This window comes from Antechinus flavipes, chromosome 1 (genome assembly GCF_016432865.1).
Source record: "Antechinus flavipes isolate AdamAnt ecotype Samford, QLD, Australia chromosome 1, AdamAnt_v2, whole genome shotgun sequence".
Taxonomy (NCBI): domain Eukaryota; kingdom Metazoa; phylum Chordata; class Mammalia; order Dasyuromorphia; family Dasyuridae; genus Antechinus; species Antechinus flavipes.
The window spans coordinates 347,564,144-347,591,781 of record NC_067398.1 but is presented as its reverse complement, the minus strand read 5'-3'; the positions used below and the strand labels follow the sequence as shown (position 1 = coordinate 347,591,781).

The 27,638-nt window shown below is 33.5% G+C and overlaps 1 protein-coding gene across 2 annotated transcripts in view; it reads left to right on the top strand.

Annotated features, from left to right (window-relative positions):
* MALT1 (MALT1 paracaspase) overlaps positions 1-27,638 on the top strand; it is a 91,961-nt gene that overhangs the window by 22,340 nt on the left and 41,983 nt on the right. Inside the window, exons 5-9 of one of the 2 annotated variants that reach the window (XM_051969568.1) lie at positions 4,243-4,421; positions 4,856-4,952; positions 5,886-5,918; positions 8,388-8,414; positions 19,447-19,479. In XM_051969568.1, the coding sequence (XP_051825528.1) occupies positions 4,243-4,421; positions 4,856-4,952; positions 5,886-5,918; positions 8,388-8,414; positions 19,447-19,479 (369 nt within the window). The remainder of the gene's footprint in view (positions 1-4,242; positions 4,422-4,855; positions 4,953-5,885; positions 5,919-8,387; positions 8,415-19,446; positions 19,480-27,638) is intronic. The other variant, XM_051969569.1, reaches the window with a different exon arrangement.

Here is a 27,638-nt window from a genome sequence, read left to right as displayed (position 1 = left end):
TTGTTATTAAAGAGACCATATCTCAAGACCGGCTATATTGGTGGTAGCATAGATAGCGTCAGTCATTCGATAAGTATTTAAAAGCTTACTATATGCTAGGAATTATTTTAGGTGCTGGAAATAAAAGAATAAGGAATCAAATAATTTCTACATGCAATGAGTTTTTACTCTAATGTGGGAAACTAAGTACATATGAAAATTAATGCAGCATAAATATAAAGTTAAATTTTTTAAAGTGTATGTATTTATACACATAAAATAGTTAAATACATGATAGTTTGGAGGACATTTTCAGTTGAGGAATCAAGAAAGGCTTCAGGCAGAAGAGCATGCCTGAACTTCATTTTAAAGGAAGAGGGATGCTGAAGATTAAGAGGGGAATGTCTAAATGAAAAGCACAAAAAACTTACATTTTAATGTGGCAGATAGCAGGTATATATGAACATGAAGCTATCCACAGTACCCCGTAATAGCCAGTGAAGATAATAATAATTTATGGGATTTCTATAAGGATCAAATGAGAAAACATACATAATCTATTTTACAAATCTTAAAGTGCCATATAAATATCAACTACTAATATTATTGCCTATGATATGTAAAGCACAGTTAGATGCTGAAGTACAAAAAAAAAAAGTCCCTGTTTTCATGGAGCTTACAGTGTAATGGGGAAATTACCTTTAAACAAGTACTTAACACAGCATAGTACTTAGCATAGTACCTCAGACAGAGAAGGAATGTTGTAATGATTGAATAAGAATATTATTGATTGCTTCAAAAAGAATATAATATACATTAAAAAGATAATAGATATGAGCAGTAATTTTTTCATGAAAGTAATGGAAATAGTACAATAAGAATAAAAAGGCAACCATTTTAAATTTTTTTGTACCATTTGTAATTCTGCATCCTCACTTTTTTAAGTCTTTAAAAGTCATGGAAGATTTTGATTAAGTAGAATAAAATGATTATCATAATAATTGGTAAAAGAACAAAAAATTTATTTTTAGTTTAAAAAATACACATTTTAAAATTTATTTAAAAAAAATACATGTTTTTCCACACTTTAGTGAATTTAAAAATAGCCTTTCTTGCTACAGACTTTATTTAGAGAGTTTATGGTAAATGCTAATATAAAAAATCTAAAACGTTACAAACATAAGTCTTATCATAGTATTGAAACTGATTTTAATGCTTTGTGCCCACAAATCATCAACACTAATTTACATATGTGTAGCTGGTGAGATTGCCATTATTTTTTCATTTTAAAATATAATGGAAATGTATGTTTAATCATAAAATACATTCTATAGTAATTATTTTAATAATTTTTCTCCAGAACAACCTCTTCATAATTGCAGGTTGTTAATTAATGATACATTTATGAAACATCTTTGTCTCTTACTATCTGTGGGACAAGTTGTTGACAAGTTGCTTAAACTCTGTGGGTCTCAGTTCCTCCTGTGAAATGAAGAAGTTGGACTAGATGACCTCTAATGCCTTTTTCTAAATCTATAATCATGTGACCCTCACTAGAAAAAAATGAATAAATTAGGGATTTTGGTACATAATAATTAGTTTTTATGAAACAAATTGATTTGGTGATGTGATATTATTGCATTAAATGAAAGAAAAGTAGCAGGTTAAACTAATATTAAAAAATAGTTATATGAAAGAGACTTTTTTTCTCTTCATCTCCACAAGTGCATTCAAAGCACTTATTTGCATTTGAGTATTAAAATAGGACAGAAGTATAGGTGACTAAAAAAAATTGCCTAATAGCTACATTTAGAAGTCTGTTCCCTCTAGAAATATCTACCTCCTTTTATCTTGGGAGTTAGTGAAGCTAGATTTCCGAATCATTTGTATGGAAGAGAGTGGTAATTAAAAGAATAAACATCCTGCTGTTATTGAATATCTAGGTTAGACTTTTGTGTTTTTTTTTCCTTAACATTTACTTGAGAAGAACAGAGGAAAGATAGACAGTAGGAATTTGAATATTGTGACACTTTTTGTGTGAAATAGAAACTATCTTCAGAATTATAAAAATTAGATGCCTTATAATAGCATTTCAAAATTACAAGTCAGTGAGGTTAAAAGAGAAAGAGAGATTAAAAACAATAGCTTGGGTTCAGTTAACTCCTCTACAACAATTCAAAAAAATGTAATTCAGAAGCTAACATCTCTGTAGAAATTGTTTCCTGGTTACATATGATTTCCCCATGCTCCTTCCCATCCTCCCTCCACTTTGATTGCCCAATCTGCAGTAATTAAATTTATTTCAATATTCCAAATTTTCACATGATTCATAAAAATTTAATTACAGAATTCTTGACAGTGTTCTGCCTTGACTGTTTTGTCTTATATTCTAATGGTGAAGACAGTATATGAAAGAGACCTGGGAAAATTTGCAGAAGACATGATTTAGAACAGGTAGCCTGGAAATGAGGTGGAAGCTTGATTTCAAGCAGAGTAAGGCAAAGGCTCACCTCTGAGAGCTCATGGGGAACTCTAGAATGGAGTCCAAGTTCCTAATCTGGAAGGAAGTGGAGATGAGGATTGGAGTCAAGAAAGGATAGTTTGGATCTATTAACCTTTAAAATACATATCAAATACAATCTTCCTTTTTATTGATAATTCAGGGTTTGTAAGGTAACATATATAATGAATTATATTTCCTTCCCATTTCTACACCAGGCTCTGGGCCACTAGTATTAAACTCACATAAGAATGGGCACCACTAAATTATACAATCTGCGTAAGCCACAGATTGACTTAGAAAGTCTCATATTAACATTATAACATTATCTATGTTTCATTGTATTTGTATTTGTTTTGCTAAATATTTCTCATTTTAATCTGGTTTGAGCATCACTGCCACTGTTGATCAATATTGAATTTGTTTGTCTTACGTGGCTTACTGATGCCTTCAAGTGTCCTTAAGTTATATCACAATTGATTTCTTTACTCTCCTATTATCAAATAAAAAAGAAGAAATATTTTCTAATTCTAAATAAATATTCATTTATTTAAATAAATAAAAGAGACATGTTTTACATCTTTAAAGACCTGGACATATATATGACAGAGTGCATTACTTTTTTGTACCTTTGTTCCTAATGCCTTACATTTATTTGTTTTCGTATGCTTCTACCTTTCTAATTCTTACTGTCATTGCTATTGAGTATCATGTTTTATTCTCTTTGATTTTCTTTTTGTCTATTTTATCCCCTTTCATTTCTCCCGTGTATCTTACTTTTACAGAGGGGAAAAAATGATCTTTTGCAAACTTTTTTCACACTATTATATTGTACCTTTTCTTGTTTGTGGCAAATTAGCCAAATGTGACATGTCAGCTTTAATTTTAGGGCCTTTGGTTTCTCTTGGCTATATTCATTTGCTCCATGCATTGCCATCAAAGAAGGGATGTTTCCTTTCAGGATTACAGTTCATTGAAGTAGAACTCAAAGGGTCATCTGAAAAAAATTCATCATTTTATTGAGAGGAAAATGGAATCCAGAAAGGTTGTGACTTGTTCAGTCACAAAGGTGTCTTGACAGAAACCTATATCTGAACACAGATCATCTGGATCCAAATTCAGTAATCCTTGCATTAGATCATACTGCTGGTTATTTCTAGTCCTGAAATGTCAATGAATATGTGAAGGTTCCAGAAGGTTCATTATTTAATAAATGAAGTTGTACTATATGATGCTTATACACTTTACTCATAGACCCTTTGGAAGCTCTTCAGTGATATGCCACAAGCTCCTTCATCCTAACCTATTCAGTATTTCTGCTAATTACTACATCATGTAATTAGTAACCTAGAAATCATGTTTAAAAACTTTCAATCTGATACCTTGGTTACAAGTGACTTCTAGCATTTGAAGGCATAGGGACTGTAATGCTGAAGGTGAGCGGATAGCACTGAGATAGATTCTTGAAGCTGGTTTTTAATCTCACAGGAGAGTTAGCAGATCACTAATCTCTAGATGTAGTCTAACAATGAACTAAAGATAGAGATGTGGTCCCATTTGGATTTGAAACTTCTAGTTATGTTAAATTACTAGTGCAAGATTATGTATTGTATCACTCTTTCTAACCTCAAAAAGCTGATATATATAAGTAGAATATATCTGCAATACATAAAAACTAAAGGAAAATTGTAAAATTCTGATTGTAAAAAATAGTGAATACTTATGTTATTTATTTTTAATGGTCTTTTTTCTTTTTGATTAAGGAAGTTTGGATGGCTCCTCTGAAACCAAGCTACAGATCTGTATTGAACCAAAACCCCAAAGGTTGAAACCGGGCAACACATTAGTTCTACAATGTGTGGCTATTGGAAGCCCTATTCCCCATTACCAGTGGTTCAGAAATGGATTTCCAATAACACATGGAACAAAAAAGTTATATAGGGTAGGGAAATGATATTTGGAAAATATTATCCTTTATTTTTGGTAAACAGTTCATTATAAGTTATATGAGAAGAACAATGCATGTGGACTTTTTTTAGTTTTAAAGATATTTTCATAATCTATCTCTAATATCTGATAATTACTATTTTTAAATACTTATTGATCCTTGTATATAGCTACACTAGGATACTAAAGCTTTTCTGGGGCATACAGTCAGAATATTAAATAGTATAATTTTATATCCACATCACCTTTTTAAAAATTATTTACTGGCTCTAGTAAAATTAATGAAATGTAACAAATCTTATCCAGAAATTTGTGAAATTACCTAATTTTGTTAGAAAATTACTTTTGTTCCTTTTTATTAGTTACTAGTTTTATTAGTTCCTGGTTCTAATTAAGTCTGAAATTTCTTGTGTCCTTTTGTTTATAAAGGTGCCTTATGTCGATTTGGAGCATCAGGGAACCTATTGGTGTCATGTGTATAATGATCATGACAATCAAGACAGCAAGAAAGTAGAAATCATTATAGGTGAGCAATATTTTTTTCATAATTGCAGTAATAAAAATAGCAAAATTCGGCTTATTTGCACTTAAGTAACCAGATTTCTTCAAAGCAATTTTCTTTTCCTTTAAACATAAGTTCATATAATTAATTTCACATAATTGCATTTTATTTTTTAGAAGCAAAGTTTTACTTCGAAATTTATTATATGAACACAGACATTCAATTAAAAGGCCTTTTTTTTTCACAGGGGCCAGTTTTCCCATGTCTTATCTATGTGGAAGGTTTATTGTTGTTGAATTTAAAACCACAAAAAAGAGAGAATGTACAGCTGAACTCATCATCATCTCCTAAATTCTCCCCTCTTACAAAATTGTTTCTGTTGAAGCCACGCCATCTTTCCATCTTCTTAAGATTCATAATCTCAGCATTATCCTAGACTCTTCACTCTCACTTACTACACATACCTACCATTTCTGCCTTTACTATATCTTTAATAACTGATCTTTTCCTTCCATTCACACAGTTACCATCTAAGGCTTTCATAACTTCTCATCTAAATAAAATATTTTAACAGTTTCTTAAATTGTCTCCTTGTCTCAGTTCTCTCACCAATGCAATCTATCCCACACAATGATGCCAGTGTGATTTTCCTTAAGTTCCAATTGGACCATGTGACACCTTTATTCGGCTAACTCCAATGGCTTCCTTTTGTCTGTAGGATAACCTAGAAGCTCTCTATTTGGCTCTTAAAGCCCTATCCAAGCTGGCCCCAACTTATGTTTGCAGTCTAACTAGACATTACTCCCCAATTTCATATTCTACAGTATATGTTTGATTAATATGTTGGTTTAGCAAAAATAATTTCTATAGTATTTATTATTTGTGTGCTTTAATTTCTGCCCTTCCAAAAAATATGAATTACAGTAATACCTTCAAATTTGTTTTTTCTAAAACAAGGAAGAACAGATGAGGCAGTGGAATGCACTGAAGGTAGTATAATGTTCTGGTTGTAAAAATAAAATCTTCTGCATGCTGATTACTATTGGGTATGGCTTACCTATAGATACATTATGAGTGCAGTGACAGAAAAAAAATACTAGCTACAAATGGGTTAATCAGATTTAAAATATTTTCACTAAAGGATGTCCCATATTTATTTCAAATTCCTCTTGATTTTCAGAATTTTGTAAACTCTTTAAAGCATTGTGACTCTGCTGTTATAATACCATTCATGCAGTGATTGGCATATTATATAATGTATGCAATTTAATATTATAGTATACTAGCAGTTTTTCTAAGTGAATGGCATAAGAGTTGCAATTGTTTTCTTGCAATTTTTATATTAAAAGATCCTAAGATGGTAGAAGGATCTCTTTTCTTAAATATTTGTTTGGTTTCTTTCATTTCTTCCTCCAATAATTATATGCCTCTGAAATGAAAATATTTCTCAAATGTCATTTAAAGTTTATGGTCATGTGTTTGGTTAAATAATATTAAGTATACTTATAAAATATAACACTAATAAATTTCCTAGTTATTTTCATAAGTAATACCTTTTAATCTATAGTGTTATTTTTTGTTTTGTACAATTTGAGAATAAAGGATTTTAATTTTTCTTTTTGAACTAAGCAAAAATAGTATTTAAACAAGTATTTTACTTCAATTGCAATCATTACATTTAAAACCTAAGCCATTATTCTTTTGCATAGTGCCATTTTATTAGAAAAATATGGTTTAGTTCAGCAAGTATTTTTTTCAGTTCCTGCCTCTGAAACTTCCTTAGACTTTACTAAAGTGCACTAAGAAAAAGATAAGACTTCTTTATGTTTCTTGGATTTCCTACTATTCTAATATTTCTTATTGGAATGATAATTCCCTTATCCAACTTTAGTTATGGTTATAATTTTTTTGGAATCTTAATGCTTGATGACAGATAGACTTTATGTTCTTATCTTTAAGTCGTAATTTGTGAATTATGATCTCCTAGCAGCTGAAGAGATCCTAGACTAACAGTTATTAAATATTCATTTTCCAAGGAAGGGATTTTGAAGTTATCCTTCCCAGATTCTTTTTAAAAATCATTTATTAATTGACAAGTTGCATGATTTTTACAATTTACTAATGAATGTAGTTGGTTTTCTAAAATTACTTCTATCATGCTTCATAACAGTTTTAAGAGCTTATGATGTAAACTAGTTATTGTCTTTAATACAAGGTTATCTGCTTAATTATCTTGCTCTGCTTTCCTTTTATTAGGTTCTTTTTAGTATAATTTAGTTATTAGTTGATGCCTATAATACAAATAATATGAATAGTCATTGTATGTACTATATCTGCTTTCACCTGTGATCTCTTTAATGTGGGTATTCCCTCCAAAGATGCCTTTCTTTACCTTCTCATTCTGTGCTGTTCTTGTCCATGTCCTCCTATGAAAAATAACTTTACAAAAAAGTTTTTTCAAAAAGTTCTGAGCATGAAATAATATGAAATATACCCAAAATGTTAGTAAAAAAGTTAAGTCCAATTTTTCTTCCTAAAATAAAGTTTGATTTAAAAAGGTGTTTTTTTCCCCATAATTGATAGTTAGAAATATAATAAATAATATATTGTAGTAACATTGTACTTTATCATATTTATTTTTATCCACAGAATGTATACTCCATGTTTCATATTACCCATTTCATTAAAGACCATTTGTCAGTTAGTTTGGACTATAATTAAATCAGTTTTTCAAATCATGTTTCATATCATAGGATTATAGATTTTGAACTGGAAAAGATCTCATAAATTATCAAATCTAGCGCCATCATTTTGCAGAAAGGGAAACTAATTCTCAGGGAAGTCTTGAATTACCCAAGGCCACACAATTAATGAATGTCTGAGGTGAGAATTAAATCCTATTCTTCTTTCTCAGGGCTAGTGAATACTCTGCCTTCTTAATTAGTGGTTTTAGTGTTGAGCCAATATACAAATTATTCTTTCAGTGAAAGTAATGATGTAATTGGAATTAAAATTTGGTTCCCAATTCTGTCACTTGTTAGCCTTGTTATCTTGGGCAGATCCTGAACCTCTGTGGATTTCAGTTCCTCATCTATAAAATGAAAGTGTTGGATCATATGATCTCAGAGGTTCCTTGTAGGTATAATTATGTGATCCTGTGATCTTCTCAAATCTGCCCATCAAAATCTCTCATAAAAAGTATTTTCTGTACTTAATTGACAAACATCGAGAAAACTGTGAAGTTAAAAGAAAAATATATCATTGATTACAATCCGCAATTGGCATCAATAGGACATGTTCCTTCTTCCCTTTTAATCAGTTCCTCACATTTGAATCCTTTGAAAATTTTATACTAAAAACTATATAGCTTCTTAAAACTCACTTTCCTTGATTATAATTAAATTGATGTAATGTTTATAAAATGACAAAGTTAACTTGGTTTCTTTAATTTCATTATAGATGAATTAAATAATCTTGGTCACCCTGGTAAGTACATATACAAATCTATTAATTTCAGCTATTTAATATTTAGAAATCCTGTTTAAAATGTACAATATAAATTTTTTAATTTTTTAAATCTTATTTTAATTGCTATCATATATTTTTACTTTGCCTTCATTTGTAAATATATACCTTCATTTCTAAATATATACCTTTCTTGTTATTCAGCAAAATAAAAAAAAAACACATAAACCATGATACTCTGTAAAACTTTTTAGAGGAGACTTTAACCCTGTGGGAAACCCTCTCTACTAGTACAGGTGCCATTCAGTAATTCAATCCTAAAATGTTGTTAGGCTTAAATGGTAGCCTGGCATCAGGGAGTTCTTAAGTTAGCCACGGGCTAGACTGATCTGGTTGTTCATACTGAGTCTGACAGTTAATATTATGAGCCCCTGAAAGAGGGAGCCACCAATCACTTCATTTTAGCCTATTTGAGACCGAAAAGATCTAGTCTTGGGAAAAGAAACAGGAGAATTGGGGGGATGAGTGTAATATTGTCTGGATCACTGAGAGGTAAAGTGATTTGTTCATAATCACATAGCTAGTAAATATCAAAGAAAAGATTTTTGACTATAAGACCAGCTTTCTTACCTACTCTGTAATGCCTAGGACATGCGAATTTCTTTTAATGACAGCTTGTTAAAAATTATTCTAAAATACCTAAGTGATAGAAATGGTTATAAAATATAACTTGACATTATGAACACCTTTATTAGAATTCAGAATCCTGAAACTATAGGAAAGAAAGGAACTTTTAGGTAATCTATGTGTTATGGAAAGGTATAGTTCTTGGCATCAGGAAGACTTGGGTTCAGCTCTCTTTTCTAATAATTAGTAACTAGGCAAGTCATTTAACTTTTCTGACCCTCTCTTTCCTCATCTGTAAAATAGTGGAGTTGGAGTCAGTGATTTCTAACTTCCCTTCTAGTTCTAGATCTGTGATACTATTTTAATAACAACATTAATAACAATTTTAGTAATAATTTTGATAACATTTAACAGCAATAATAAAAACAATAGTTGACATCTGATAATTATAATAGTGCTTTATCTATCCCTTCAGATAAATTATTTTATTTGATCTTTTTAACAACCCTGCCAAGTACATTATTATCATTCTCTCCATTTTAGAGATGAGAAATTTGAGAGAGAGAGAGAGAGAGAGAGAGAGATTGAGATTACATGATTCATGATTCATACAGGTTTATATAGCCAGTAAATGTCTGAGGTAAGACCTCACTTCTTCCTTCTTCCAAGTACAGTGGTTTAGCCATGATACTTCCAGGAGAAAATAACTCTAGCAATATTAGGCTGTTGTGGAGAAGAGGTTGTCTTTATCTTGGATGATCCGTCAAATAGAGAAAATCCATGACCTGGACAGCACTGACATTAAATGACTGACAGAAGCCATTAACAGAACTATGGGGTCAGAGAGGATAGGTAATTCTCTGAATGCCTAGTTAGATGAAGATAATGTAGCTGAAGCAGCTTGGCTTAATGAGTTTTTTTTTTTTTTTTTTTATCCAAAGTTAAAGGTGATAGAGTGAGGCCAGCTAACAAATAGCAGCCTTGAATATATGTTTTTGGTAGAGTCCCTCAGAAAAGAACCAAAGCTAAGCCTATAAAATCATCTTAGGAAACTGAACACAAGAAATTAGACTACATAGGTCAATATTTCACTTGGTAAACATTTCCTTCTTATTTTAAAAATTTTATGTATAGTGTAGAGAGGGTTTCCCACAAATCTTAAGTAGTTTTAAGCTTTAGTAACTTAAAACTGCTCAAAGACTTTTGGGAACACTATTTCTCAATGATTATATAGTGCAATTAGTTTTTAATCACTAGGATTTGCTTCAAATCATTGAGGAACTATCACAGTAATATCTTCAACTAATTCATAACTCTTACAATCAGGAACTTTTGTTGCTAAGTACTCCAAATTCTCTTTATTTATTTGCTTCTTTTTCCATCATTAATGAAAACAGAGAAAATCTATTTACTACAATTTTATTCCTTATCTATTCCTTCATATAGGAGTTAAAATTTATCACTCTCTCTCCCCTCCATCCAAATCCTGTAACACAGCATTGTATTTGATCTTTTTGTTTTTATCTATCAGGATTCTCAGTGGAAATGCATTGTGTCTCCAACTGTAACTGTGTATTCTATTGCAGACATTCAGTCATAATTCTAGAACTGGAAGTTACTTCAGAGGCCATCTAGTCCAACTCTCATTTTACAGAGAACCAGGGAGGTTATGTGATCTAACCATTGTCACGTAATGGTTGTTGTGGATGCTTGACTATTGTGGATGCTTCCATAAATTAAAAATAAAGAGTTTATATTCTCAAAACATATCTACCATTATTAAGAAATTAAAAAAAAGTTTGTGGCAATAATATGAGGGCAAACTGCAGATGTTCACTGATATAAAGCAAATGTAAGTGCCATGAAAAGGAGACCAGACAAATATAGAAATCATTTTAACTATAAACACTTAATCTCCTTGCAAAGCAATGATAGAATAGGTCCAAGGATTATTATAGCAAGAGTTTATGAGTTATAATATTACCTTATAAAACAGTGAAGTACTAAGGGAAAAATTAGATTGCAGAAAATGTAGCAAAAGTCCCAATTGTATTAGGTCCTAAGCAATTATGAAACCAGAAACAACATACCACTCAGATTCTACAACAAACTTTTCTTCATCTGTATTGGCTGAACCACCAGACTTAAATTATAATAGCACTATCTTAGCTTTTTCCGTGAGGAAATAGAAATAATGTTAAAGAAAACAAAGATAAGAGCAGCTTCACCAGATAAATTGAACATAAAGGAGGTCCTTACTGGTCACGACATATTTTTGAGGGCATTCAGTGAGGGATCAATGATCAGAGTATTTTAGAATGGGAAAAAAAGGAAATCATTTGGAGGAAAATCACAGATATTATTATTAGTGAAAAAGGTAATTGTGGAATTATCGATCACTACTGACATATGCTTACATTCCTGTATCCACAAAATCATTATTTATTGTATTTTTATAGATGTATTAAGGACTTTATGAAAACACAGGAACAAAAAAGGGCATGCTTTCATTCATGGTATTTTACAGCAGACCACATCTTTATGTAATTACATAATTGACTGAAAATCATTAAGACTATAGGAATTTGTTGTGTTTATTGTGACATTAGAAAAGAATTTAATTTGATTGAGTAAAATGAAGCTCTAAAGGCTGTCTACCAAAAAGGTGTCTTTGTAAGATCATGTAAGATTCTCTGATAGATTCTTGGCCATCTTTTTAATATCATATAGATCATAGGATCATAGATTTAGAGCAGAAGAGTACTTTTTTTCTTTTCTGGATCAACTGATCCAGTTCCCTCATTTACAATTAAGGAAGTTGAACCACCAAAAGGTTAAGCTACATCCATAGAATAGAGATATGTTCTTATCAAAGGTATTTACCATAGTAGACATAAAGCACACAATCCAAATGACATATTGCCTATAGGTTATATGTTCCTATAGATGCTCCTATTTGTAAATAACATTTTGATGATTGGATTATGCTCCAAAAGATTACAGGGACAGCTAAGTGGCATGGAATGCTGATTCTGGAGTCATGAAGACTCATATTTCTGAGTTCAAATCTGACCTCAACACATTTACTAGCTGTATGACTCTAAGAAAGTCACTTAACCCTGTTTGCCTCAGTTTTCTCATCTGTAAAATAAGCTAGAGAAGGAAATGGCAAATCACTTCACTAACTGTCAAGAATCCCTAGAAAAACCAGGTAAAACTGAAAAATGACTGCACAATAACAAAACCAAAAGATTGCAGAGCCTCTCAAATGAAATCTACAATGACTCAAAAATTTCATCTGTCATGCATAAAAATAAAAATAGTAGATGAATGATATATATTATCTAAATATGCATTAGGAGTTCATCAGTACAATATAACTTGTTTATATTCTACAGTTGAACATTGAGCTAAATCTGGAATTAAATAGGAAGAAGTGTGAGCATATTTGCATTTGAAAAATTGCACATTTTAAATTTTCTCCAACTTCTTGAAGATCAGAATTTGCCGAATGAAAGCTAGTGACTTCTTAAACAATAATAAAATAAAATTCAAAAGTTTGAAAAAGTAGAAGAAAATGTGAAATAAGTTCTCAAAAAAAATAACTGATCCAGAAAACAGATTGAAAAATGTAAGAATCATTGGATGACTCAAAAGCCATGAACAAAGAAAAAGAAAGAGAGAGAAACAAGACATTTTTTTTTACTAAAGCTTTTTATTTTCAAAACATATGCATGGATAATTTTTCAACACTTGACCCTTGTAAAACCTTGTGTTCATAACTCCTTTCCCATCCTCTCTCCCCTATATGGCAAGTAACCCAATATATGTTAAACATGGTAAAAATATGCGTTAAATCCTATGTATGTATACATATACATTATCTTGCACAAGAAAAATCAGATCAAAAAGGAAAAAAGTGAGAAAGAAAACAAAATACAAGCAAGCAACAACAAAAAGAGTGAAAATGCTATGTAGTAATCCACACTCAGTTCCCCCAGTCCTCTAGGTGTAGATGACTCTCTTCATCACAAGATCATTGGAACTAGCCTCAATCATCTCATTGTTGAAAAGAGCCACTGGACATCAATATTTCAAAGAAAATTGCTCCTTTTATAACCAAAAAGCAAAGTAGAAATTGAAAGAATATACTGATTACCTCCTGAGTGAAACCCTAACATGAAAACTTGTTGGAATAATAGACCCCAAATCAAAAACACCCTGATCAAGGGGGAAAAAAATACTACAAAATCACAGAAAGAATTACACCAAGTTTAGCAGCCACCACTAAAAAGGCAAAAAATCCAATCTTAAAACCTAGAATAACCTACCCAAAATAATAGTATAATGTTAAAGGGGAGGAATGGACCTTTAGTGGGCAAGGGAGGTGGGAAGGAGGGGGAAAGGACTTGCAAACATTCTGATAAAAAGACAAGCGCTCAGTAGAAAACAATACAAACACAGGAATAAAGAGAAACATAGAAGCAAATATGACTAAAAAACTGAACAGAATAAAATTGTTTACATTCTTTTATAGGAATTTGATACACATAATCTTTCAGAACTTTGTCATTACTAGAAATATTAGAAGGAATTTGATTAGATAGAGGGTCTTCATTTGTTATGTTCTCAAAAGAAGAATGAAAAGGTAAGGAAGGAGAGGAAGAATGAGGAGAATTATTTTACAAAAATGGATTGTACAAGGAATTATATAACCAAAGTGACATGCAGGAGAATGACACTTGAATCTCCTTTTCACCTGAACAGGTTCAAAGAAGTATGTACATTTGTACAGTTGGGTATAGAAATATGTCTTATTCAACAAGGAAGAAGGGAAAGGAGTTAAGTATATGAGGAAGATTAAAAGTGTAGATTAAAGAAGATAGTAGAAGCAAAATAGATCTTTAATCATGAGCAAAAGTAGATCTAATTAAAAATGATAAATGGAGAAGATACATTTTGCTAAAAGAGGCCATAGACAATGAATTAATATTAATAAACAAACACCCAATGTCATAGAATCTTAATTTTTAAAAGTTAAATAAGGTAGAAGGAATAGACAATAAAACTATTGTTGTGGAGCACCCCAATTTACCTCTCTCAGAACTAGACAGATTTAGCCATTGCAAATTGTAGGGTGGTTTAGTCCTAAAGAGCCAATTAAAAACTAATTGAAACAACTAACGAGCAAAATTGCAGGATATAATATAAATTCACACAAATTATCCACATTTCCATATATTACAACAAAATTCAGCAAAAAAAAGTAGAAAAATTCTATTTAAAATAACTGCAGATGGCATAAAATATATGGGAATCTACCTGTCACAATTACAAATAAGATTTTACATAAATAATGGCAGATTGAAATAATTGCTTATGAAATGGCTACATCAATATTATTAAAAAATGACACTGCTAATTTACTTATTTTGTGTCATCTCAAAGTACCAAAGGACTATTTTTCTATATCTAAAAAAATTAATGAAATTCATTTGGAAGAATAAAAATTCAATAACCACAAATGAATTTTTTATGAGATAGAAGCAATATCTGGTCTGAAATTATAACACTAATCCATAATTGTCCAAGAAAACCCCATTCAACAATTTAGTAATTGCAGAAAGGGAAACTAATTCTCAGGGAAGTCTTGAGTTACCCAAGGCCACACAATTAATGAATGTCTGAGGTGAGAATTAAATACAATGTACATAATAAATTACTTAAAATTTGATTCAAATGACTTAAGTCCGGCTATGAAATACTCTCTGGTGAAAATAGAGAATTAATAAAGACAACACCCCATCTTTCTTAAGAAGGCTCCCTAAGAAATACAAATATTAAATCAGCAGAATAGATTAGCTACACAATATAAAGAAAGAAAATTAGCCCAGTAACCTGCTATTTGATAAACCGAAAGGTTTCAGCTGTTGGACAAAACCTTGGGGAAGCTGGAAAGCAGTTTAATAAAAACTAGTCATAGATCAGCATCTCACATTGTAGATCAAGATAAAACTTAGAGGGTTGTGTGATTAGACATAAAGTATGATATTGTAAGCAAATTGGTGAAACAGGAGCTAAAAATTGGAGGTGGTTTCATGAAAACCTGGGAAGATCTATATAATTGATATGAAGTGAAGTGAATGGAGCCAGGAGACAGTTTGTACAATAATAATAGTGTAGAGAATATCAATTTTGAAGTACTTAGGAATTCTGATCATCATAATGACCAATCAATTTCAAAAAACTCATAATAAACATGCTCTTCACCTCCAGTTAGAGAAGTGGTGGACTCAGTGCAGATTGAAACATATTTTCTTTTCCATTTGTAATGGACTTTTTCTTGCCTTCCTTGTGGAGGAGGAAGAGAATTTGGAAAAAATATAACACATATGTGAATTTTAGGAAATATGGGAATATGGATGTTACAGCCATCCTGATTGAGAGCTCAAAGTATAAGAGCCCTTTAATCTCAGAGGTGAGATGAATGAGGTGGGAGACTCATAGAGTGTGAAAAGAGCTTCAGTTTATTATGCCATACAGCCTTGTGTGATTAGCATGTGAACAGTAGGCAATCCCTAATTAACATTCAGAGAAGCCACTTGTGGGCTTTGTGTATGCATTATCTGCTAATGGGAGGAGAGCCAGAGCAGCCACTTATTCACTAGCGAGAGCCCCTTTACATCCCTGGTTGCGAGCAATTATACTGTGACCCTCAGGCCGATCCCTTTCTCCTGTTATGCATCACTGCTCCTTGCTCTACAAGAGCGTTTCTGCAGTGTGGTAGAAAACTTGTGCACTGAAAATCAAAGTGGCTTCTGTACTTCCTCTCAGCAGGATCCCATACTCGAGCAGTTCTCCTTTTTTATCTTTTAGATAAACAGTCCTTTCTTGAGTTGCAACCTCTGAAAGGACGGTGGAGAAAGATTTATAAAGACATCCTAATATTACAGGACAACAGAGCAATAACAACTAGCACGCAGGGCAATCCATGATTCTAATTTTAACCACCATAAAGAGGTAGTTTTATTTTTTTTTTTAGCAGTTTTATCTGGATTCAAATATTCATGAAAAGCTTTATCTCAGATGCTAGTTTATATAAACTTTCTATGTCACCTTCAATTGTGTTATTGAGAAATATACATCATTCAAAATGCCTCTTGATACTGTTCCAATTTTTATCTTGTCCTGTATGATTATACAGCAAAGGAGGACACAAACCGTTGTATATCTGTAGTCACATTGTAGTTGAGCCTGAAATTTCAATAATTCCACTTTTGCTCTCATTTCCAATGATACTTCCCTTAAGTCTTTTATCGTCTGATACAATTGTTCATCTATCTTAGCCTATTGGGCAAAACCTGCTGAGGCATTCCTAGCTAGTTTCTCTATCTAGCTTGCTATTTTGTATATTAGATATGGACATTTCAAGAGAGACTAATGAAACTATAAGTGAAACCAACATAGTGGTACCTAATATGTCACAGCTGATACATCTCTTTTTTCTAATGATCTGTTTCCTTCTTTTCTATTATGGTATTGAACATATATGATCAGCCAGCATAATGCCATTTCTCACTTTTGACAGGAAGCATTGATACATGAGTTCTAGTGACCTCAAATACAGTCTGATTTTTAATTTCTGTATCCAAGCAATCACTAACTGTACAATTCCAACAAGTAACATTGTAAAAATCTAACGTTTCTTTGGCAACAGTTATAGTCTCTCCACATGAATGCATATTTCCCTCCCAGACAGGCTTTAGTGTAGAACTGGTATCCAATTCTCATGCCATTTGTCCAAGAACCAGGGCCCAAGATGTTTTTCCATGTCCCAAACTGCAGCCCGATTCTTGAGTGACAAGAATGTATCCCATGGAGGCTTGTGAGGGGCCAACTTGATGATCCATTATGTAGATAATGCTGCAACCCTCCTGCAGATGAGGGTGTCGCTTTGTATGCCCAGCATGTGTGTCACATGATAATAGTCCACCTTTTGGCCTCTGTTGCCAGTCCTGATTGTATGTAACACAAATCCATATAATAAAGCATCTTGTTAGCTGTCTTTGGGGAGGGGGCACGTCTTCTCCTTTTGGGCAGTGGCCTTTTATTCTTTTCCTCTTCTGGTTTATGAACAACTTTGAGATGTCTAGTGGGAATCCATTGCTGAAGGTTTTCTCCTGTTGAGATACAAGCATATCCTGGCCCCTGTATAAGAACCCTGTAGGGTCCCTCTTATCTTTCAGGACCCTTTTTCATTACTATGGTCTCATTCTTAGGGAGCCTTCTTAAGAAAGATGGGGTGTTGTCTTTATTAATTTTCACCAGAGAGTATTTCATAGCTGGAGTTAAGTCATTTGAATCAAATTTTAAGTAATTTATTGTGTACATTGCCATAATGACTCCTGGACTTTGTTCCTTTTAACTTCCTTCAAGATTTTCCTGAAATAACTCGTGTTTTGCCAGATTCTCCTAGTCATAGATCTAGAGGAAGCACAGAAATAATCTAGTCCAATCTCCTCATTTTATAGGTGATGAAAATGAGAAGTACTTAGTGATTTAACTAAGATTACAAAGATCTCTGATGCATCTTTTCCCTCCCATAAATTCTTAACTAGGAGTCAACCAAAAGTACCCGAGGTTTTCATCTATATCTCTTGAAACAGTACATAGGGACTAAGGTAGGATGGGGCATGTATTTTTTTTTATCCCTCAATTTTAGCTAAAAGACTGCTTGAAAAATGTTTTTTTTAAAATGTATATTTTATTATGGAATATTACTGTTTGGTAAGAAATGACCAACAGAATAATTTCAGAAAGGCCTGGAGAGACTTACATGAATTGATGCTGAGTAAAATGAGCAGGACCAGAAGATCATTATATACTTCAACAACAATACTATATGATGATCAATTCTGATGGATCTGGCCATCTTCAGCAATGAGATGAACCAAATTAGTTCCAATAGAAGAGTAATGAATTGAACCAGCTACCCCCAGCGAAAGAACTCTGGGAGATGCCTATGAACCACTACATAGAATTCCCAATACCTATATTTTTGTCTGCCTGCATTTTTGTTTTCCTTCACAGGCTAATAGTACATTATTTCAAAGTCTGATTCTTTCTGTATAGCAAAATAACTGTTAAGATATGTATACTTATATTGTATTTAATTTATACTTTAACATATTTAACATGTATTGGTCAACCTGCCATCGTGGGGAGGGAATGGGGGGAACAAGGGGAAAAATTGGAACAAAAGGTTTGGCAATTGTCAATGCTGTAAAATTATCCATGCATATCACTTGTAAATAAAAAGCTATTTTAAAAAAAATTTTAAATTAAAAAAAATTAGCAAGGGAAGGATTTAGGCCTAGAGGCCTGAATTGATTGGGAAGTTTGGAATAGGGATGAATATATAGTAAATCCCTTCTTTGAAATTTAGAAAGCAGCAGGGACAACCACTAAACTCTTTATAGAAGATTTTGCTGGAATCCACATAGTTACTCAGAAGAAAAGCAAAAGAATATCTCTGGATTAAGAAAGTCAAGTGGGGTAAATAGTAAACAAGTAGACAAACCCATGGCATTAAGGGAGTCTTTCACCAAGCACAGTAGATGATTGCAGATTGACTAGAAGGGAATACCCCTTTTCCCAATATATTGGGCACTATGTGTAGCATTTCATTTGCATGAGATGTTCATAAGTCAGTGTGGTATTCTCTTCTTTTTGTAAAATATAATCATTCTCTGGGAGCAGATTTCTTGGGGAGGTTTTCTGGAGGCAACCTTAGTTTCAGTTCAAGTAATAATCACTCCAAATGCAGCCAGGTATTAAAGTAGTTCTTTATAGTTTCTTCCAAAATAGCCCAGTTAGCTTTCTTTGGTTCCAAAAGCTCAGCCTTTCTCTGAACCTTGGTTCTGCCCGACTGCAGATTAGCTTCTCAATCTCCCGAACTGAACTCTCACTCTGTCAATCTTCCGAAGTGACTTCTGGCTCTAGCTCAACTCCGACTCATAGCTTCTTCTGAACTGACTCTGACTGATTCACTGAAGCTCTTTTTATGCTTGGTGTAAAAGGTTGACTCATCCTCCAAGAGTGGGATTGTGGGAGGTATGAATTCACAAAGTTACAAAGTTAACTTTGTGTACCTCCCATACTTGTGAACTCCAGTGTGTGAGCTCTAATGTGTAAACTCTTAAAGGTGCAAACCCAAGCACACAAGCATTGCTTTCATCACTTCCATTGAGTTATCACCTTGTTTCAAGTTCTGGTCCATAACATCTCCATTGAGTTATCACTAGGATTATAACAAGTCAAGATATTGACTATATGTAAAAATTAGGCTTTTTGAGTAATGCTTTTCATAACTGTCAAAATGTTATAATTCATAATCACTATCTTTTTGTTTCATATTTTTAAACAGATCTTAAAGAAGAATCAACTGACCGACCTTTTGGTGAGTAAAGTTTTTTTTTTATTTATTTATTCATATATATACCTATGTATATGCCCATGTATGCATGTATATATGTTCATATACATATATTTATACGTTATATAGTGTTTAGCCCTTTGTTTTGTGACAGTAATGTGTAAATGGATCAATGATAAAATTCCCTCCAGGGAAGTAGAGTGCAATCTGTGCGTTCTTAATTTGTGCATGTCTTATCTCTGTCCTATAAATTTTCCATATTGGAAGTGGACAGGAGGATAGGAAGTATTTCTAACGCAGTCTTTAGCCTTCTAAGTCTTTAACATTATGTGAATACCACTTCAACCCTTGAGCTCTTCCATCTGTTACCCTTCATTCTTGCTATACGATCAGCCCATCTCATTTTCCAAGAATGCATTTCCTGAATGATATATATTTTTTTAAATTTTTTAATAATTTTTTATTGATAGAACGCATGCCAGGGTAATTTTTTACAGCATTATCCCTTGCATTCACTTCTGTTCCGATTTTTCCCCTCCCTCCCTCCACCCCTTCCCCCAGATGGCAAGAGTCCTTTATATGTTGAATGGGTTGCAGTATATCCTAGATACAATATATGTGTGCAGAACCAAACAGTTTTCTTGTTGCACAGGGAGAATTGAATTCAGAAGGTATAAATAACCCGGGAAGAAAAACATAAATGCAAGCAGTTTATATTCATTTCCAGTGTTCTTTCTCTGGGTGTAGCTGCTTCTGTCCATCTTTGATCAATTAAGGCTCTCTTTATCAAAGAGGTCCACTTCCATCAGAATACATCCTCAAACAGTATGGTTGTTGAGGTATATAATGATCTCCTGGTTCTGCTCATTTCACTCAGCATCAGTTCATGTAAGTCTCACCAGTCCTCTCTGTATTCATCCTGCTGGTCGTTCCTTACAGAACAATAATATTCCATAACGTTCATATACCATAATTTACTCAACCATTCTCCAATTGATGGACATCCTTTCATTTTCCAGCTTCTAGCCACTACAAACAGGGCTGCCACAAACATTTTGGCACATACAGGTCCCTTTCCTTTCTTTAGTATCTCTTTGGGGTATAAGCCCAGTAGAAACACTGCTGGATCAAAGGGTATGCACAGCTTGATAACTTTTTGAGCATAATTCCAAATTGCTCTCCAGAATGGCTGGATGTGTTCACAATTCCACCAACAATGTATCAGTGTCCCTGTTTTCCCACATCCCCTCCAACATTCCCCATTATCTTTCCCTGTCATTCTAGCCAATCTGACAGGTGTGTAGTGGTATCTCAGAGTTGTCTTAATTTGCATTTCTCTGATTAATAATGATTTGGAGCATATTTTCATATGTCTATAAATAGTTTCAATTTCTTTGTCTGAGAATTGTCTGTTCATATCCTTTGACCATTTATCAATTGGAGAATGGTTTGATTTCTTATAGATTAGGGTCAATTTTCTATATATTTTGGAAATGAGGCCTTTATCAGAACCTTTGATTGTAAAAATGTTTTCCCAGTTTATTGTTTCCCTTCTAATCTTGTTTGCATTTGTTTTGTTTGTACAAAAACTTTTCAATTTGATATAATCAAAATTTTCTATGTTGTGGTCAATAGTGATCTCTAGTTCTTCTTTGGTCATAAATTCCTCCCTCTTCCACAGGTCTGAGAGGTAAACTATGCTATGCTCTTCCAATTTGTTTATCATCTCATTCTTTATGCCTAGATCATGAACCCATTTTGACCTTATCTTGGTGTACAGTGTTAAGTGTGAGTCAATGCCTAGTTTCTGCCATACTAATTTCCAATTTTCCCAGCAATTTTTGTCAAATAATGCATTCTTATCCCAGAAACTGGTGTCTTTGGGTTTGTCAAACACTATATTATTAAAGTTATTGGCTGTTTTGTCCTTTGAACCTAACCTATTCCATTGATCAACTAGTCTATTTCTTAGCCAATACCAGATGGTTTTAGTAACTGCTGCTTTATAATATAATTTTAGATCTGGTACAGCTAGGCCACCTTCATTTGATTTTTTTTTTTCATTAATTCCCTTGAAATTCTTGACCTTTTGTTTTTCCATATGAACTTTGTTGTTATTTTTTCTAATTCATCAAAGTAGTTTTTTGGGAGTCTGATTGGTATAGCGCTAAATAAGTAGATTAATTTAGGTAGTATTGTCATCTTTATTATATTTGCTCGCCCAATCCAAGAGCATTTAATATTTTTCCAATTGGTTAGATCAGACTTAATTTGTGTGGAAAGTGTTTTGTAGTTTTGCTCATAAAGTTTCTGATTTTCCCTTGGCAGATAGATTCCTAAATATTTTATACAATCAGTAGTTACTTTAAATGGAATTTCTTTTTGTATCTCTAACTGTTGGGTTTTGTTAGTGATATATAAGAATGCTGATGACTTATGTGGGATTATTTTATATCCTGCAACTTTGCTGAAGGTGTAGATTGTTTCTAATAACTTTTTGGTAGAATCTCTGGGGTTTTCTAGGTATACCATCATATCATCAGCAAAGAGTGATAATTTGGTTTCCTCATTGCCTATTCTTATTCATTTAATCTCTTTCTCAACTCTTATTGCCAAAGCTAGCATTTCTAATATAATATTAAATAGTAACGGTGATAGCGGGCAACCTTGTTTTACTCCTGATCTTATTGGGAATGGTTGCAGTTTGTCCCCGTTACATATGATGCTTACTGCTGGTTTTAAATAGATGCTACTGATTATTTTAAGGAAAAGTCCATTTATTCCTATACTCTCAAGAGTTTTTAATAGGAATGGATGTTGGATTTTATCAAATGCTTTTTCTGCATCTATTGAGATGATCATATGTTAATTTGATTATTAATATGGCCAATTATATTGATAGTTTTCCTAATATTGAACCAGCCCTGCATTCCTGGTATAAATCCTACTTGATCATGATGTATTATCCAGGGGATGATTTTCTGTAGTCTTTTTGCTAATATCTTATTTAAGATTTTAGCATCAATATTCATTAGGGAGATTGGTTTATAATTTTCTTTCTCTGTTTTCAACCTACCTGGTTTAGGTATCAGTACCATGTCTGTGTCATAAAAGGAGTTTTTAGGACTCCTTCATTCCCTATTTTTTCAAATAGTTTATAAAGCATTGGGGCTAATTGATCTTTGAATGTTTGGTAGAATTCACATGTAAATCCATCTGGTCCCGGGGATTTTTTTTTTAGGGAGTTGATTAATAGCTTGTTCTATTTCTTTTTCTGAAATGGGACTATTTAAGCAATTTACTTCCTCCTCTGATAATCTGGGAAGCCTATATTTTTGGAGGTAGTCATCCATTTCACTTAGGTTATCAAATTTATTGGCATAAAGTTGGGCAAAGTAACCCCTTATTATTTCTTTAATTTCCTCTTCATCAGTGGTAAGTTCTCCTTTTTCATTTTTAAGACTGCCAATTTGATTTCCCTCTCTCCTTTTTCTAATCAGATTTACCAAAGGTTTATCAATTTTATTGGTTTTTTCATAAAACCAATTCTTAGTTTTATTTATTAGTTCAATAGTTTTTTTTACTTTCTATATTATTAATTTCTCCTTTTAATTTTAGAATTTCAAGTTTAGTAATTGATTGGGGGTTTTTAATTTGGTCTTTTTCTAACTTTTTAAGTTCCAGGCCCAATTCATTGATCTTCTCTTTTTCTATTTTATTCAAGTAAGCCTCTAAGGATATAAAATTTCCCCTTATTACTGCTTTGGCTGCATCCCATAAATTTTGATATGATGTCTCATTGTTGTCATTATCTTGAGTGAAATTATTAATTATGTCTATAATTTGCTGTTTCACTCAATCATTCTTTAAGATGAGATTATTTAGTTTCCAATTACTTTTTGGTCTATTTACACCTAACTTTTTGTTAAATGTAGTTTTTATTGCGTTGTGATCTGAAAAAATAGCATTTACTATTTCTGCTTTCCTGCATTTAATTTTGAGGTCTTTATATCCTAATATATGGTCAATTTTTGTGTAGGTTCCATGAACTGCTGAGAAGAAAGTATACTCCTTTCTGTCACCATTCAGTTTTCTCCAGAGATCTATCATACCTAATTTTTCTAATATTCTATTTACCTCTTTAATTTCTTTCTTATTTGTTTTGTGATTTGATTTATCTAAATCTGAGAGTGCAAGATTGAGATCTCCCACTATTATAGTTTTGCTGTCTATTTCTTCTCGCAACTCTCTTAGCTTCTCTTTAAGGAAGTTAGATGCAATACCACTTGGTGCATATATGTTTAATACTGATATTGCTTCATTCTCTATAATACCCTTAAGCAAGATATAGTTTCCTTCCTTATCTTTTAATTAGATCAATCTTTGCTTTTGCTTGATCTGAGATAAGGATGGCTACCCCTGCTTTTTTGACTTCACCTGAAGCATAATAGATTCTGCTCCAGCCTTTTACCTTTAGTCTGTATGTATCTTCCTGTTTTAAATGTGTTTCCTGTAAACAACAGATTGTAGGGTTCTGACTTTTGATCCAGTCTGCTATCCGCCTCCTCTTTATGGGAGAGTTCATCCCATTCACATTTGCGGTTAAAATAACCAATTCTGCATTTCCTGCCATCCTAATATCCCTAGATTATACTTTTCTTTTTCTTTCCCTCCTTCCCTTCTTCCCTATTGGTCCCACTAACGTCGCACAGCTCTCCCTCTTTAGTATCCCTCCCTCCTCCCTTGGAATCCCTTCCCCTTTCTTGTACCCTTCCCTTATTACTCTTTTTCCTTCTCCCTTTTCCTCTCCCACTTTTTAATGAAGTGAGAGAAGAATCTGTGTAAAACAAATATGTCAATTGTTTCCTCTTTGAGCCAACTCTGATGAGAGTAGGATTCACACAATGTTCCTCCCCCTCTCTAAGTTCCCTCATATATGATAGGTTTCCTCTGCCTCATTGTTGCATGTAGTTTCCCTCTTTTTATCTCCCTTCTTCCCTTTTTCTGGCACTATCCCTTTTCCATTTCTACTTCCCTTTTTTATGTTATATCAGTAAAATCAAATTATACATATGATTTTTATGTATATTCACAACAGAAATACAGTTCTCAAGAGTTCCTTTTACCGTTTTCTACTTCTCTTGATTCCTGTTGTTGAAGATCAAATTTTTTGTTTAAGTCTGGTTTTTTCCTTAGAAACAGATGGAATTCCTCTATTTCATTAAATATCCATCTTCTTCCGTGGAAAAAAATACTCAGCTTAGCTGGATAGTTTATTCTTGGCTGCATTCCAAGTTCTTTTGCCTTTTGGAATATCTGATTCCAGGCCCTTCGATCCTTTAATGTTGATGCAGCCAGATCTTGCGTGACCCTTATTGTGGCATCTCGGTATTTGAACTGTTTTTTTCTGGCTGCTTGTAAAATTTTTTCTTTAGTCTGGAAATTCTGAAGTTTGGCCACAATATTCCTTGGAGTCTTTATTTTAGGGTCTTTTTCAGAAGGTGTTCGATGAATTCTTTCAACGCCTATTTTCCCTTCCGGTTCTATTACTTCTGGGCAGTTCTCTTTGACGATTTCCTGTAAAATAGTATCTAGGCTCTTTTTTTCATCATAATTTTCGGGTAGTCCGATGATCCTCAGGTTATCTCTCCTAGATCTATTTTCCAGATCTGTTGTTTTTCCCAGTAAATATTTGACATTTTTTTCCAATCTTTCATTTTTTTGGTTTTGCTTGACTGATTCTTGATGTCTCAATGAATCAGTCATTTCTATTTGTTCAGTTCTAATTTTTAGTGAGTTATTTTCTTCATTAGCTTTTTTTACTTCTTTTTGTATATGTCCAATTGAATTGTTTTGCTCTATGGAATTTTTTTCCACTTCACTAATTTTTTTTTTTTCAGTGAGTCATTTTCTTTTTCCAATTCGCAAACTCTGTTTTTTACCTTTTCCAATTCACATTTCAGGAAGTTGTTTTCTTTTTCCACTTTATCAAATTTTTCTTTTAATGAGTTATGTGCCTTTTCTGTACTCTTTTGCATAGCTTCTCTTTCCTTTCCCCATTTCTCTTCTAGCTCTCTTTTAAGGTTTTGAATAGTCTCTTCTAGGAGAACCTTTTGTATTGGAGACCAACAATCGTCTGGAGACTGTCTGCTATTAGTCTCTTCAGGGTTGAAAAGCTGTTCTCTTTCTGTGTAGAAACTATCAATCGTTCTTTTGATTTTTTTACTCATTTTGTTAAAGACTGTAAGGTCTGCCTTCAGAGCCAGGAGGTTACCAGCTTCCTCTGCAGAGCAGTGAAAGGTAGGGGTAGCTGTCCTGTAGACGGGCTACAAAAAGCAGCGAGGTATTGGAGTGCTCTGGGAAAGAGTTCCCCACCCGAAAGTAACTCAGGCCTGCAGGGCCGGGCTGGGAAAGTGCCTTTCAAAGAACCTCAGCTGTGTGAGATAATGACTGCCCTGGGGCTAGACACTTAGCAGTGAGAGTTTCACTGCCCCAAGCCAAACCCTGCCCTGGGGCTGTGGGTATTAGCAGCTGAGCAGTGAACGGATTTGCAGGGACCGGAAGTGTCTGCCCGGGAAGGGCAGTCAGCTGGGGAGGTTCTATTGCCCCAGGCCGAGCCCCCCACACTGCCGATTAGAGGCTGCCCAGGCTGTGCCCCCCCTGCCATGCAGATTAGTAACTGCCCCCGCAAAAGCCCCGAACTGCTGGATGTGGCCACAAGGCTGCGGTAAAGTCTGCCTGAGTCACTTCCGGTTTGAGGGGTTACAGCCAGATCTCGTTAGGTTCTGGCATTTTTTAGAGGACCCTCTGTTTTAGGCTTTAACTTCTCTGCCAGTTTACTGCTTTGTAGTCAAGGTAGAGCAGTTAGCCTATAGCAGAGTCGTCTCTATAACTTCTCTAGCCACAGAGATCACCCCCGCCCCTGGTCTGCTCAGGACGCTAGTCTCTCGCTGCCTGTGCTAGTCTGTTCCTGGCCCCTCAGGACAAACCTTTCCTGGCGAGCTTCCGGATCGGCTGGTAAGTTGTAGTGCTTCTTATCTTCATGAATTTAAGCTGTGAAGAGTTATTTTTGAGGCTGGATTAAATATTTGGTTATGAGGGTAATGAGAGGAGCTTAGAGAGTCGTGTGTGCCTGCTCCGCCATCTTGGCTCCCCTGAATGATATATTTTTTGATGCTCCTTGTGTACAGGTCATCATTGGCAATATACTATCATCTCTGTGGCCCATAATATCTCTCCATTGCCTTTTGGCGCACTTGGACTTTTGGCTCTTCAGAGGTGTGGTTATTTCACAAATGTGTAACAATACTGGAACAATGGTAGTATTAAGGAAATGAGTTTTTGATTAAAAGCTCAACTTTTTGAAAACAGCACAATTTCCCAAATACAATGTAGCTCATTGTCTTCTTCCTCTTCTGGGACCAGTACAAAGTATTTGTCATGGCAGATTAACTTTATTTTAGCTGCATATCATACTTTGATCGTTAAAAAGAATTCTCTTGCATGCTGGTAGATTTAGTATAGAAGGCTACGTAGAACATAATGCAATAAATTATAAAAAAAATTTTTAAGAAACCTGTCATAGTACTAATAAGGATATTTAAACATTTAAATTTGGCAACTGCTTTTATTAGTAGTAGTAAGGATAATTATGACCAACAATTGTTTCACTTTGTTTTTAAAGAAGTTTTATGTGTAACTTAATTTAGAATACTAATGAAATATTTTTATTAATGTCTTCTTTGTATTGTAGAGGCAATTTTTAGCATACCTGACAGTTTTAGCTTTGATACCACTCCCCTTGAGATTTCTAAGTATGTCTAATATGTCTCAGCGACACATTGTATCTAATACTGACCAACCCCAGCTGTATACATGATTTTTAAATGCAGAATTCTACTAGTAATAATGTACTCTCTTTGTACTAATGAAATAAATTTGCTACTAGAAATAAATAGGTTGTGTAGTGTAATGTTCTGGTTGGTTTTTCTGGAGGTCTTTGAACCAGCCTTTGTTTCAGCATAGTAATCACCAATTTCTGCTGAGTAATTACCGCGAGAATAGCCAGGTGATAAGTCTAAATTCTTTATTATCTCCTTCACAGTCTAGTTTCCTTGCCTAGGGCTCATCTAGCTTTCTGGAGGTCCTTGGGAATGTGTCTTAGTTTCTGTGGGGGAGGCAGG